Source organism: Lucilia sericata, unplaced genomic scaffold, assembly GCF_015586225.1.
Source record: "Lucilia sericata isolate MDLA Ls3-8-SP2 unplaced genomic scaffold, ASM1558622v1 Contig001631F_arrow, whole genome shotgun sequence".
Classification (NCBI taxonomy): Eukaryota; Metazoa; Arthropoda; class Insecta; order Diptera; family Calliphoridae; genus Lucilia; species Lucilia sericata.
The window spans coordinates 32,960-47,500 of record NW_023995545.1 but is presented as its reverse complement, the minus strand read 5'-3'; the positions used below and the strand labels follow the sequence as shown (position 1 = coordinate 47,500).

The window sequence follows — 14,541 nt, the reverse complement described above, 5'->3', positions numbered from 1 at the left end:
TTAGTAGTTAGTAGTTATTAGTTAGTTAGTTAGTTAGTTAGTTAGTTAGTAGTTAGTTAGTTAGTTAGTTTAGTTAGTTAGTTGTTAGTTAGTTAGTTAGTTAGTTAGTTAGTTAGTATTAGTTAGTAGTAGGTAGTTAGTTAGTTAGTAGTTAGTTAGTTAGTTAGTTAGTTAGTTCAGTTAGTTAGTTAGTTAGTTAGTAGTTAGTTAATTTAGTTGTAGTTAGTTAGTTAGTTAGTTAGTTAGTTAGTTAGTTAGTTAGTTAGTTAGTTAGTTAGTTAGTTAGTTAGTTAGTTAGTTAGTAGTTAGTTAGTTAGTTAGTTAGTTAGTTAGTTAGTTGTTAGCTGAAGTTAGTTAGTATTTAGTTAGTTAGTTAGTTAGTTAGTAGTTTAGTTATGTTAGTTAGTTAGTAGTTAGTTAGTTAGTTAGTTAGTTAGTTCGTCTAGTTAGTTAGTAGTTAGTTAGTTGAGTTAGTTAGTTAGTTAGTTAGTTAGTTAGTTAGTTAGTTAGTAGTTAGTATTTAGTAGTTAGTTAGTTAGTTAGTTAGTTAGTTAGTTAGTAGTTAGTTCAAAATTGTAATCTAAAGTGTGGAATCCATTATTCCGGTCCATTATAACAGTAACAATTCTCGATTCAAACAAATTTACTTTATAATTCTCCTCAATACCTTGATCTTCCTATACTTTGTTGAAGATCTCTGCTCCGATTAAAGAGTCTTAACATATTCTCCAAGCAAACTGAAAATGACAAGCCATGGATTGTTCTCTTCTCCTTCCGATTGATGACCCAGTGTGGTTTAAATTTCAACATGGCAAATCGGTTGATAATTATAATGTTCGTACTTTAAAACTTACGAGCATGAAGATAAACATGTTATCAATCCACACGCTACTTATACGATAGTTTCTGAAGCCTTGTCTTATCTGCAAACAAATTATGTTGTATAATTCTACTATGACCATTGGAACCTTAAATTTAAACACCATGTATATGTATCTCTCTAAACAGCAATTTCTTAGTTTCCAAAATGCACGTGCAAAAGTAATTAGTACTTACTGTATTTGAAAAAGTTTGCTGTTTTCCAGCGATTTTTTGCAATTCTTCAAGTGTGACAACACCTCCACCCTAATGTACTTCATTTATAAAAATTTCATTGAATGTTGTTATTGTTTTGTAGTATTTTTTTTTTTTTTTGAAATACTACATCATTCCGCATTTTAAGTTGTTTACAATTTTAGAAACAAACATAAAGCCAGACAACCATAGCAGCAGCAGCTACAATAAAATGATTAATAATTTTTTTTGTGTTTTTTATTAAATCGCAAACATACACACAACTAAACATTTTGGTTTGTTTCGTTTTTAAAATAAAATATTAAATACTACGTAAATAAATACACTGTCATTCTCTCTCTTTCGGTCGTCACTGTCGCAGTCGCGTAAATATGTGTTTTTATGATAGTATTTGAGTAGATCGTGTAGTACGCTTTCTTCGTCAGTCGAACTTGCTAGTTGACTGACTGACTATTTGGCGTACGAATGAAACGAACTGAACTTGTTGTTTACATTTTAGATACGTTATTTTTGGTGTATGTGTGAGTATTTTGCCTCACCGCCTTATTTACGTTGATGATGTCTTCTTTCTTTTTTCCCCATTTTCTGTTATTGTTTTGAGCTTTTTTTTCCTACACTTGCTCTCCATCACTCACTCTCTCTCGCTCTGTCTTTCTGGTACTGTCAATTGTTATTATTTTGCTGTCATTGTGCCTATTCGCATTGTTGTTTATGCCTTGATTCGCGTAGTTTGCCTTGTTGTTGTTGTTGAATGAATGTTTTCTTTTTTTTTATTTTTTTTTTTTGTAACAAAAACAAAACGAATTGAATTCTGTTCATTTTATTGTAAATTGTCGCACTTAACGGTTGGTAGTTTTCGTGTATTCACTCACGTTAGTTTGTTTTAGTTAATTTTATTCCAATCATTTTATTCAACGTCATTTAATTTTGTATTGTAAACATTTTAAAAACGTATTAACGTCATTACTTGCGCGTTTTATACCGCGTGTGTTATTTTCTCATTCAATTTGCAAATTTCGCGCCTTTATTTGAATATACTACATGTAAATGCTGTCACGTTGATTTAATTAGTATTGAAGTATTGAGAAAAAAAAGTATACACAGTGTTGCATTTTTGTGTAGTTTGTGAAGTGTTAAATAAATGTTTAAGGCAAATTGTACAAATTTAAATATTTGTAAATAAGTTTTTGTTAAAGTTTAATGAAAAAAATACTATAATCGCAAATAATAATAAATAATTTTCAATTATTTTCATAAGATAAATATATTTATATTAAATTTATGTTGTTTATTTTGATACAAAATTGTATTGTGATTATGAAAAAACGTGCGAAGGTTGTTCGTAAAGTGATAACTAAATTTAAATTTATCTAAATTTAAATTTATCAAAATAATAAAAATTTGATATATGTATGTATGTCTACAGCGATAATAAAATGATTGCTATAGTTTTAAAATGTAGTAATTTAGTTTGGCGAATCTGTTCCTGTACAACTAAAAAGTTTTTTTCAATAGGAATTACAATAATTTCTTAATATTTATCCAAATATCGAGATTTAACAGTTCATAGTAATACAAACCACCCGATAACATGTCGATACGCAGGTTAATATCTTCGCTTATATTCGATTTCGATTTAGATCATATGGGATATTAAAAGAATTATTCTATAAGAACTTTCAAGATGAAAAAAATAGCTAAAGTCTTGTCAAAAGTCAAGTCTAAATTATAACTTAGTCTATACTATAGTCTAGTTAATAATCTAGAGTACAGTCCAGTTAATTGTCTAGTCTATAGTATATAATCTAGTCTATAGTCTTGGGTATAGTCTTGTATATAGTATTGTCTATAGGACTGTGTATAGTATTGTCTATAGTATTGTCTATAATATATTCTTTACTCTAGTCTAGTCTATATTAGTCTAGGGTAGTCTATAGTGCATTGTATAGTGTAGTCTATAGTCTAAACTATAGTCCAGTCAATAGTCTATAGCCTATAGTCTAGTCAATAGTATAGTCAATAGTCTAGTATATAGTCTATAGGCTAGTCTAGGCTATAGTCTAATCTGTAGTGTAGTATATAGTGTTGTCTATAATCTAGTCTATTCTATTCTATAATCTAGTCTCCAGTCTAGTCTATAGTCTAGTCTATAATCTAGTCTATAGTCTAGTCTATAATCTAGTCTATAGTCTAGTCTATAATCTAGTCTATAATCTAGTCTATAGTCTAGTGTATAATCTAGTCTGCAGTCTAGTCTACAGTCTAGTCTATAATCTAGTCTAGTGTCTAGTCTATAGTCCAGTTTATAGTCTAGTCTGTAGTCTAGTCTATAGTCTAGTCTATTGTCTAGTCTATAGACTTATCTATAGTGTGGTATAGTCTCCATTCTAGTCTATAGTCTAGTCTATAATCTAGTCTATAGTCTAGTCTATAATCTAGTCTATAGTCTAGTCTATAATCTAGTCTATAGTCTAGTGTATAATCTAGTCTGCAGTCTAGTTTATAGTCTAGTCTATAATCTAGTCTAGTGTCTAGTCTATAGTCCAGTTTATAGTCTAGTCTGTAGTCTAGTCTATAGTGTGGTATTTAGTCTATTTTATAGTCTAGGCTATAGCCTAGTCTGGTCTATAGTCTAGACTATATAGTCTAGTCTATAGTCTAGTCCATAATCTAGTCTATAGCATATAGATTAGTCTATAGTCTATCTAGTCTTTAATTTATAGTCTAGTTTGTAGTATAGACTTGTTTTAGTCTAGTCTATAGTCTAGTCTATAGTCTAGTCTATAGTCTAGTCTATAGTCTAGTCTATATTCTAGTCTATAGTCTAGTCTATAGTCTAGTCTATAGTCTAGTCTATAGTCTAGTCTATAGTCTAGTCTATAGTCTAGTCTATAGTCTAGTCTATAGTCTAGTCTATAGTCTAGTCTATATCTAGTCTATAGTCTAGTCTATAGTCTAGTCTATAGTCTAGTCTATAGTCTAGTCTATAGTCTAGTCTAGTCTATAGTCTCTAGTCTAGTCTATAGTCTAGTCTATAGTCTAGCCTATAGTCTAGTCTATAGTCTAGTCTATGGTCTAGTCTATAGTCTAGTCTATAGTCTAGTCTATAGTCTAGTCTATAGTCTAGTCTATAGTCTAGTCTATAGTCTAGTCTATAGTCTAATCTATAGTCTAGTCTATAGTCTAGTCTATAGTCTAGTCTAGTTATAGTCTAGTCTGTAGTCTAGTCTATAGTCCAGTATATAGTTTATTCTGTAGTCTAGTCCATAGACTAGTCTATAGTGTAATCTACAGTAGAGCTAATGGTGTCCTGTATAGTGTATTGTGTAGTCTATAGTGTAGTGTATTGTGTAGTCTATAGTGTATTGTATAATCTAGTCTTTAGTCTAGTCTATAGTCTTGTCTATGGTCTAATCTATAGTCCAGTCTATAGTATAGTATATAGTCTAATCTATAGTCTAGCTTACAGTCTAGTCTATAGTCTAGTCCATGGTATAGTCTATAGTCTAGTCTATAGTCTAGTCTGTAGTCTAGCCTATAGCCTAGTATATAGTCTATAGTCTAGTCTATAGTCCAGTCTATATTCTTGTTTATAGTCTAGTCTATAGTCCAGTCAATAGTTTAGTTTATAGTCTAGTCTACAGTTTACCTAAAATTTTAAATAGTATAAAGTTAAAAGATTCTCATTTAAAAAGGAACCTATGAGTTGTTGCGATAAATTAATTTATATTAAATTATTTTCTAAATCGAGTAGTATTGAAACAAGTTTTTAAAGTTTTACTTCTTATTCTAAAAAACTAGATTTTTTGCTTAAAACTTTCCGAACAACCTTCATAAATAAATAAATTAATACAAATATGAGTAATAAATTTATAAATCACATCAATTTTTTGCTAAAAAACGAACATTTAACGATAAATTATTGGAAATTTATATAAAAACAAATAACGAAGTCGGTAACATTTTAATAAAAAACCTACATATATTTATATAAAATATAAAAACAAATAATTTATTCCAAAAAATATATAATAATGAGATAATAACCTACAAAAATAAAAAAACAACAAAACTGTTAAAAAAAAATAAATCCCCAAAAAATAATTATAGCAAAATAAAATGTTTTAATAAAAACATTTGCAGAATATAACACAATTGTAAATGAATTAATAAATAATTACAAATAACAAAATAAACATTTTAAATGTTTTATTTATTAATTTTACAACAAATAATTTCATCAGCTAAAATACAATAACAATAATAATATTGACAACATCAAAAACAAAAACTGAGAAAAATAACTAATTGCAAATTACATTTAAATACTGGACAAGGAAACATGAATTTATCCAAGGAAAATGTAAATATTGTTTATTTGTTTTGTTTTAATTTTATTGTTCACCTTCAGTTTAAATTATGTGTTGTTTTCATTTCTACTACTATTACACTCATATTCGTTTGTTTGTTTTTGGCTTTGCATTCGTAAAATTATTTATCTTTGTTTATATTCTATAAATATAAATGTGACATGTTATAAACTTTCTTTTCCGATTTTGTTTTATCTCAAAACCCACCTCAACATATCACGCCGCCACTGCGCCACATTTAACACCTCAATATTTATCACTACAACTCATCACTCATGCAACAACGCAGACAACAACAACAATAACAATTGTACTGTACTTTTGTTTATCGTTTGTTACAAATTTCTAAGATGTTTTGATATTGTTCGTCTGACAGTGTTTTATTTTGATTAAAGCCAGATCTGTGAAAGAATCAATTCTTTGTTTGCAATGAGAAAGTCTAAGAAAGCAATTGGAAACTTTTCAGGAAACTTTTCTGCTTTCAGGTCAAGACCAAGAAATAGTTGTATTCCCATAAGTGAATTTTATAGACGAGGTATGAAGTAGTATCAGACCCCATAGCGGCCTTAATACATTGCACTCTCCTAACTCTAGATTTAGGTCTAATAGACATTCTATAAAAACAACTGATGAAATATGACATTTTCTAACCCCGATGAAGTTTAACTTTTCTTAACCTCAAGAAGAGCATCTATTTTAGGCGAGTCAGGTTTGGAAATATTAGACTTATGACATTCCGTATACTTCTACAATATAAACTGTTTGTCGAAATTGATTTATTTTAATTTGCAAATTTCAACAATACATTCCTTTACAGATCTGTCTTATGTTAGTGCCATTTTAAACTTATTTATGTAAAAAATTTCCAATATCGTATTTTTTTTATTTTGATCATATTACCAAGTGACATGTATTTATTCGTAGTTAATGTTGTGGTTGTTGATGTTATTTTCATTTTGTTATTGTGTTTACAAACATGTAATATATATCCAGTTGATTAACCTAATTGAAGATGCCCCGAAAAAGGCCTCTTTGGCATGGTACAAATTTACAAGTAATATTTCAATTTAAATTTCGTTTTGTCGCCTTTCGTTTAAAGAAATTGGTTCCAAATCGATTTTGTGTTTACTGTGAACAATTTGAATGAAAACGAATTGTAAGACCTTTGATTTACATCCTCAGACCCAGATGGCAATATTATCTGCAAGTTGTGTTTCAGCGACTTTGTAAGATCGCAAAACTTTCTGTAGAATTTAATGGAATTTAGGAATGAATAAATAATAGTTCATAAGCGATCATTTTTTACTATTACATTCTGACATTCTCAATGATGATATCAGGTCAATAATTCGATTCAATTTACATTTGACTACATCATGCAGTTTATTCAATTATGTGGAAATCTCAATGACTGCATGTAGACTTTAGTTAGTTAGTTAGTTAGTTAGTTAGTTCGTTAGTTAGTAGTTAGTTAGTTAGTTAGTTAGTGTTAGTTAGTTAGTTAGTTAGTTAGTTAGTTAGTTAGTAGTTAGTTAGTAGTTAGTTTTAGTTAGTAGTAGTTAGTTAGTAGTTAGTTAGTTAGTTAGTAGTTAGTTAGTTAGTTAGTTAGTTAGTTAGTTAGTTAGTTAGTTAGTTAGTTAGTAGTAGTTAGTTAGTAGTTAGTTTAGTAGTTAGTTAGTTAGTTAGTTAGTTAGTTTAGTTAGTAGTTAGTTAGTAGTAGTTAGTTAGTTAGTTAGTTAGTTAGTTAGTTAGTTAGTTAGTTAGTTAGTAGTTAGTTAGTTAGTAGTTAGTTAGTTAGTTAGTTAGTTAGTTAGTTAGTTAGTTAGTAGTTAGTAGTAGTTAGTTAGTTAGTTAGTTAGTTAGTTAGTAGTTAGTTAGTTAGTTAGTTAGTTAGTTAGTTAGTTAGTTAGTTAGTTAGTTAGTTAGTTAGTTAGTTAGTTAGTTAGTTAGTTAGTTAGTTAGTTAGTTAGTTAGTTAGTTAGTTAGTTAGTTAGTTAGTTAGTTAGTTAGTTAGTTAGTTAGTTAGTTAGTTAGTTAGTTAGTTAGTTAGTTAGTTAGTTAGTAGTTAGTTAGTTAGTTAGTTAGTTAGTTAGTTAGTTAGTTAGTTAGTTAGTAGTTAGTTAGTTAGTTAGTAGTTAGTTAGTTAGTTAGTAGTTAGTTAGTTAGTTAGTTAGTTAGTTAGTTAGTTAGTTAGTTAGTTAGTTAGTTAGTTAGTTAGTTAGTTAGTTAGTAGTTAGTTAGTTAGTTAGTTAGTTAGTTAGTTAGTTAGTTAGTAGTTAGTAGTTAGTTAGTAGTTAGTTAGTTAGTTAGTTAGTAGTTAGTTAGTAGTTAGTTAGTTAGTTAGTTAGTTAGTTAGTTAGTTAGTTAGTTAGTTAGTTAGTTAGTTAGTTAGTTAGTTAGTTAGTTAGTTAGTTAGTTAGTTAGTTAGTAGTTAGTTAGTTAGTTAGTTAGTTAGTAGTTAGTTAGTTAGTTAGTTAGTTAGTTAGTAGTTAGTTAGTTAGTTAGTAGTTAGTTAGTTAGTTAGTTAGTTAGTTAGTTAGTTAGTTAGTTAGTTAGTTAGTAGTTAGTTAGTAGTTAGTTAGTTAGTTAGTTAGTTAGTTAGTTAGTTAGTTAGTTAGTTAGTAGTTAGTTAGTTAGTTAGTTAGTTAGTTAGTTAGTTAGTTAGTTAGTTAGTTAGTAGTTAGTTAGTTAGTTAGTTAGTTAGTTAGTTAGTTAGTTAGTTAGTTAGTTAGTTAGTTAGTTAGTTAGTTAGTTAGTTAGTAGTTAGTTAGTTAGTTAGTTAGTTAGTAGTTAGTTAGTTAGTAGTAGTTAGTTAGTTAGTTAGTAGTTAGTTAGTTAGTTAGTTAGTTAGTTAGTAGTTAGTTAGTTAGTTAGTTAGTTAGTAGTTAGTTAGTTAGTTAGTTAGTTAGTTAGTTAGTTAGTTAGTTAGTTAGTTAGTTAGTTAGTTAGTTAGTTAGTTAGTTAGTTAGTTAGTTAGTTAGTTAGTTAGTTAGTTAGTAGTTAGTTAGTTAGTTAGTTAGTTAGTTAGTTAGTTAGTTAGTTAGTTAGTTAGTTAGTTAGTTAGTTAGTTAGTTAGTAGTTAGTTAGTTAGTAGTTAGTTAGTTAGTTAGTTAGTTAGTTAGTAGTTAGTTAGTTAGTTAGTTAGTTAGTTAGTTAGTTAGTTAGTAGTTAGTTAGTTAGTTAGTTAGTTAGTTAGTTAGTTAGTTAGTTAGTTAGTTAGTTAGTTAGTTAGTTAGTTAGTTAGTTAGTTAGTTAGTTAGTTAGTTAGTTAGTTAGTTAGTTAGTAGTTAGTTAGTTAGTTAGTTAGTTAGTTAGTTAGTTAGGTTAGTTAGTTAGTTAGTTAGTTAGTAGTTAGTTAGTTAGTTAGTTAGTTAGTTAGTTAGTTAGTTAGTTAGTTAGTTAGTAGTTAGTTAGTTAGTTAGTTAGTTAGTTAGTTAGTTAGTTAGTTAGTTAGTTAGTTAGTTAGTTAGTTAGTTAGTTAGTTAGTTAGTTAGTTAGTTAGTTAGTTAGTTAGTTAGTTAGTTAGTAGTTAGTTAGTTAGTAGTTAGTTAGTTAGTTAGTTAGTTAGTTAGTTAGTTAGTTAGTTAGTTAGTAGTTAGTTAGTTAGTTAGTTAGTTAGTTAGTTAGTTAGTTAGTTAGTTAGTTAGTTAGTTAGTTAGTTAGTTAGTTAGTTAGTTAGTAGTTAGTTAGTTAGTTAGTTAGTAGTCTTTAGTTAGTTAGTTAGTTAGTAGTTAGTTAGTTAGTTAGTTAGTTAGTTAGTTAGTTAGTTAGTTAGTTAGTTAGTTAGTTAGTTAGTTAGTTAGTTAGTTAGTTAGTTAGTTAGTAGTTAGTTAGTTAGTTAGTTAGTTAGTTAGTTAGTTAGTTAGTTAGTTAGTTAGGTTAGTTAGTTAACAGAGGTTACCTTTATTTGATAGATTTCACTGAAGTAACAGATTTTTCGAATAAAGTCTCAAATCTAGCCAAAACGGGGTTCAATTAATCATTTAGCAATACAATAAAAGGCCTCTACTCTCAAGGCCTTTCCTATATATTCCGCTATCTACTTAATACATGTATTTACTATATACATATATGTGAATATTAAAGTATTTTTTGCAATTTCTTTTTGCCTCGATATTTGTTTATTTTCTATAAAAACAAAGTGGTTGTTGTTGGTAACTTTTGACGTTGTTTTTGTTTAAAATTTGTTTACGCATTATTTTGTTGTAGCTGGTTTGTAGATTACTTATTTTGCCATTTTTTTTTTAAATAATAAAATTTATAAAATGGAAATTTTTAAGACATTTTATGTAAATTGAAAATTTTTTTTAATAATTTGAATTTGCTTAATACTTAAACAGGGTTGCTTTTTAATCTATTGATTTCTTTCAGTGTATTTTTGTATCATCTCTAAGTGATCGATATACATAATCATAAAGTTCATTGGCACAAAGTTAGTGGAAGTTTTTTTATAATTTATAAATTTAATCAATAATTTTGGGCGGACTGAAGTATATAAATTTAAAATATAGACATTATTTAAAAGACGTTGTTTGTGTTTTTTTTAATAAATATAAATAAAACTTAGGAAATTTTTAAAGTATAAGTCATAGTTAATGATATGTATTATGTATTATTTCACAAAATAGTTTGATAATAAATATTACACTCGGCGTTTTTGAAATAAGATTAGTTTATATATATAAGATCCTATTCGATCACGTTGATAAAGTCTAGTGTATATATAGACTATAAACTATAGTCTAGTCTATAGGTTAGCCTATAGTCTAGTCTTTAATTTAGTATGTGGTATAGTCTAGATTCTAATCTAGTACATAGTCTAGTTTAAAGTCTATGATCTAGTTTATGGTCAAGTCTATAGTATAGACTAGTTTATCTATAGTCTGGCTTATAGTCTAGTCTATATTATACTCTAATCTATTGTCTATTCTATAGTATAGTTCATATTCTTGTATATGGAACAGTCCATAATCTAGTCTATGGTCGATAGCCTGGACTATAATCCAGTCAATAGTGTATTCTATATTATTATCTCTGGATCTGGTGCTGTGAAACCGTAATGGAATAGACTACCGTTCTATGAAAGGGTTCTGGAACTAGTTGTGTTTGCAGTACAAAATGTATAAATTTGTACAAACTTTGTAGGGTTCCATATTATTAAACTATTAGTTATACATACATATTCATTTTATATTGTTTAAATTTTAATTAAATATCTTTGTCTCTTACCCTTTTAGATGGGTCTAAATTTACCTATGCTGCTTGCCAACTCCCAGCCACTTGAAACATGGAATCCAGTGGGTCAATTTTCTCCACCACCCATTAGCGAACGAAATCATCAATTAAGAGTACCCTTGCCAATGCCATTCTCTAACACACCACAAAGTGAACTAAATACTAGTGGCACCAGTAGTGGTGGTGGCGGCGGCGTTATTGGCAGTGGACCACGCAGTTTATTTGGTGGCAGTAGTAATAGTGATTTTACGGGTAGTCCGCAAAAGCCCATGGATACAACTGATATTGAAAATGATGAAGGTAAAGAGCATGATACCAAATGTGAACGTACAACACCGTCCAATCTGCACGATACTTCAGTGACATCCAATGACGGACGCTTGAGTACAGGTCCAAATGGCACGCCGGGTGCGGTGGGTAGTGAGAATGGCACTTGTCCCGGTGATGTGGGTAGCGGTGGCATGAGTAGCGGTGGTGGTGGCGGTGGCACGGGTAGACGCAGTGATGGCACCTCTGGTACTGAAGCCGGTTCTAGTCCTATACCAAATACAAATACTTTTGAAGCTCATAAACAAAGACATTTAATACCCGGTGGCGCTGTCTCGAGCGGGTCACGAGGTCATGACGATCTCGATATTAAACAAGAACTATTAGAGAATTATTTTCACGCCCCCCATCCGCCAGCACCGCCCGATTCACATCGTTCCTACAGCTCAACCGATGAAAATCGCCATGGCGCCGAATCAGCCGATGATTTTGCTCAAGATTTACGCGTTAGTGCCGCAGCTGCGGCTGCTGCCAAAGGTCTTGATTTCAGCCGTTTTGTCCTGCCACCTAGTCTTAGACGTTCCACCGAGTCGATAGACGAAAAATTCACCCCACTCAATATGCGTAAATTAAATCCGACCAGTGCTTCAAGCAGTCAGGCCGGTCAAATGCTTATGAATTCCTTACTGTCCAACGAAAGTATGTCCGAGGACAATACGTCGATTAGCGGGCGCATCAAATCGGGTAGCTTAAGCGGTAATCCGAATGGTATGAGTGGCTCCCAAGATGCCAGCTCATCGGCGGCAGCTGCTGCAGCGGCCGCTGCCATTTATGCTGAAAGTCTGAATAAAGATGACTGCGATTTTATAGGTTCTAATGTTAGTGTTAAATTACGTGCGATGGATCGTACACAGCGGATAATTGCTGAAAAACTTATAAGCGAGGTACTTTTCTACGGTCAGTTCAATGAATTGGAACGAAGTGCTCGAATACAGCCCAAGTGACAATTCCTAACCAAGTTCTTAAGGTCAAGGTATATAAATTAGGGTGCTAAAGCAGGAAAGAAAATTAAGAAAACATATTTTTTTGTAACCTTAGTTGATTTAAAAGCGATTTTGTTGTTTATTGGTTAAAGATTAGTGGTTATATTTTTGCCATAACTTAAGACTTAAAGGACGATAACATAGTTCAACAACTAGTTCTATAAGTTATGAATATTTTAAGTATTCCTTTAGTTTGTTTCAGAACTACTTCAGAAGATTTCAAATTTTAAGTTTAATTCTTTATCTGAGTTTTAATTGAAAGTGTCTGCAGAAGAGAATATGAATTTTAGCATTCGGAATGAAATATCGAATGGATTCAGTTCTTTAATCAAACAGTTTCAGTTGCGGAGTAAATAGTTTAAAAATATGTTCCGAAAGTAAGTGATTAATTTGAATCGATCACGATTCATAATTGGAAACATCAAAGATTTTGATCACACATTTTTATCATTCAAAATCAGTTAGAGTCAAAAATGTCGATTCCAAATGCAATTATTTTGTTGAAATCCTTTAATTAAAGATTTTTATCCGAAATTTTGCACTCTTAGAATCAGTGACTGATTAAGAACATCTGTTATCTTCAGATCAATGTTAAACCACGTGGTTTTTAACTGGATCCATGAAGTTTTCTCAGTACTTAAATAGTCTTGAAAGTAATGCCTATTGGGAAATAATATTTAAAACATCTGGAAGTGGATCACTAAAGAACCTCAAGTAATTCCAAATTTCATCGAACGAGATCTAAAATAACATAATATAAATGAAGATTGCGATCGCTTTCGAATACCGTACTTGTTCTAGTTTGACATTAAGTTCAATGAGTTTGTCGCTTTTAGATCTGATTCAGTAGAAACGTTACAGAATAGACATTAGCGCTTTTGAATACGATACTCATTCTAGTTTAACTTTGTGACTTTAGTTCAAATTTGTAACCTTTAAAACTAGTTCTAGAGAAGTGTTATAGAGTCGATATTTGTTCTAAATATAAAACGATTCTAGAACTTGTTATTTTATCAACTATGTCCATAGAATTGGTACATTGAAACTCCCTTAGGAAATCTATAGAATCGGAATAGTATTCCGGAGAATGTCTTTCGAGATTTTGAAGTGATTCTGTTTGGACTCGTTCTTGAACTAGTTATGATTGATTTTGAAAGCCGTAAACCGTTCTAGTTTAGCTTTGCGACTTTATTTCGTATTTGTTACCTTTAAAACGGATTCTAGAGAACAGGATTAAAGTCGAAATTTGTTCTAAATTATAGAATGACTCGGAAACCTATACTTTAATCAAAGATTTTATTTTCAAACCCCTTTAGGAAATCTATAAAATTAGAGTAATTTTTTCGAGAATGGCTTTCACGATTTTAAAGTGGTTCCGTTTGCACTCGTTCTAGAAGTAGTTATTTTAGAACAACTTCTTATACTAAATAAAGAATTCGTTCGCTTTTGAATGCCGTAATTGCTCTTCTTTAGCTTTTACACCAGTGACTTTTGTTCAAATTTGTAACCTTTAAAACTGGTTCTAGAGAAGTGAGTTAAAGTCGACATTTGTTCTAAATATAGAATGATTCTAGAACCAGTTCTCTTATGAAAAATGTTTATTTGTATGTCAACTCCAAAGAATTGGAACTTCAAAAACCATTTAACAAATCTATAGAATCAGAGAATGGCTTTCAAGATTTTGAACTGGTTCTGTTTGCAATCGTTCTAGAACTAGTTCTTTTAGAACAAAATGAATATTTCAATCTGTTTGACTTAAAGAACTTGTTCTGCTTCTAGAATTAGTTCTTTAATCAAAGATTTTTGTTTAAAATTGTCCACTATTCCCTAAGAATTGATGCCTTAAAAACTCTTTGGAAAAACTATCATAATCATGGAGAAATTTCGGATAACGGCTTCTAAAACATTGCCAATTTCGAGATTGATATTCAACAATTTGAAGTAGTTCTGTTAGCATTCATTCTAGAACTAATAATGTTCCTGGAGAGAAATCCTAGTCTAAAGTTGAAACAATAATTCGCTTGCTTATATTGTATGGAAACTCCGATAATTTTTGTATTGAATATTTTCTTTCTTGTTTTAGTTTTGGAAAAATTTCCATAAAAATCTTCAATATTTTAAATATTATTTCTTTAGATTTTGTAATTTTAATGAAGTTTTTTTTGTTAAAAACAGAAAACTTTTTTTTTTATAATTTTTAACTCTTTTTACAATAAAACAAAAATTCCAAACTTTTTTTAAAATCATCAACAGCATTCTCTTTTAAAGAAAATTTTATTTAGTTAAAAAAAAAAACAAGAAAATTCCTTTAAATAAAATAATTGTTTTTAAAAGCAGCTGATAACACATTGACAGCTAAGAACTGTCAAACTGTTATCCAGGCTAAAACCTTAAAAAAAAAAAGTAACTAAAACCAAAGAAAAATATATATTTATTGTTTAATCTTTTTTTTTTTTTTGCTAATATTATTAAGAAAAGAGAAAAGTACAATATAATTCCATATTTTTTTTTAACTAAATAAAATTTTTCCCCTCAAAACAAAAACTCCAATA

At 29.5% G+C, this 14,541-nt stretch overlaps 1 protein-coding gene across 2 annotated transcripts in view; it reads left to right on the top strand.

Annotated features, from left to right (window-relative positions):
* Positions 1-14,175, top strand: part of LOC119612218 (trinucleotide repeat-containing gene 6C protein) — a 58,477-nt gene extending 44,302 nt beyond the window's left edge. For both annotated transcript variants that reach the window (XM_037967956.1, XM_037967957.1), the window contains exon 3: positions 10,682-14,175. In XM_037967956.1, coding sequence (XP_037823884.1) covers positions 10,682-11,950 — 1,269 coding nt within the window. In that variant the 3' untranslated portion in view covers positions 11,951-14,175. The remainder of the gene's footprint in view (positions 1-10,681) is intronic.
* The last annotated feature ends 366 nt before the right edge of the window (positions 14,176-14,541 follow it).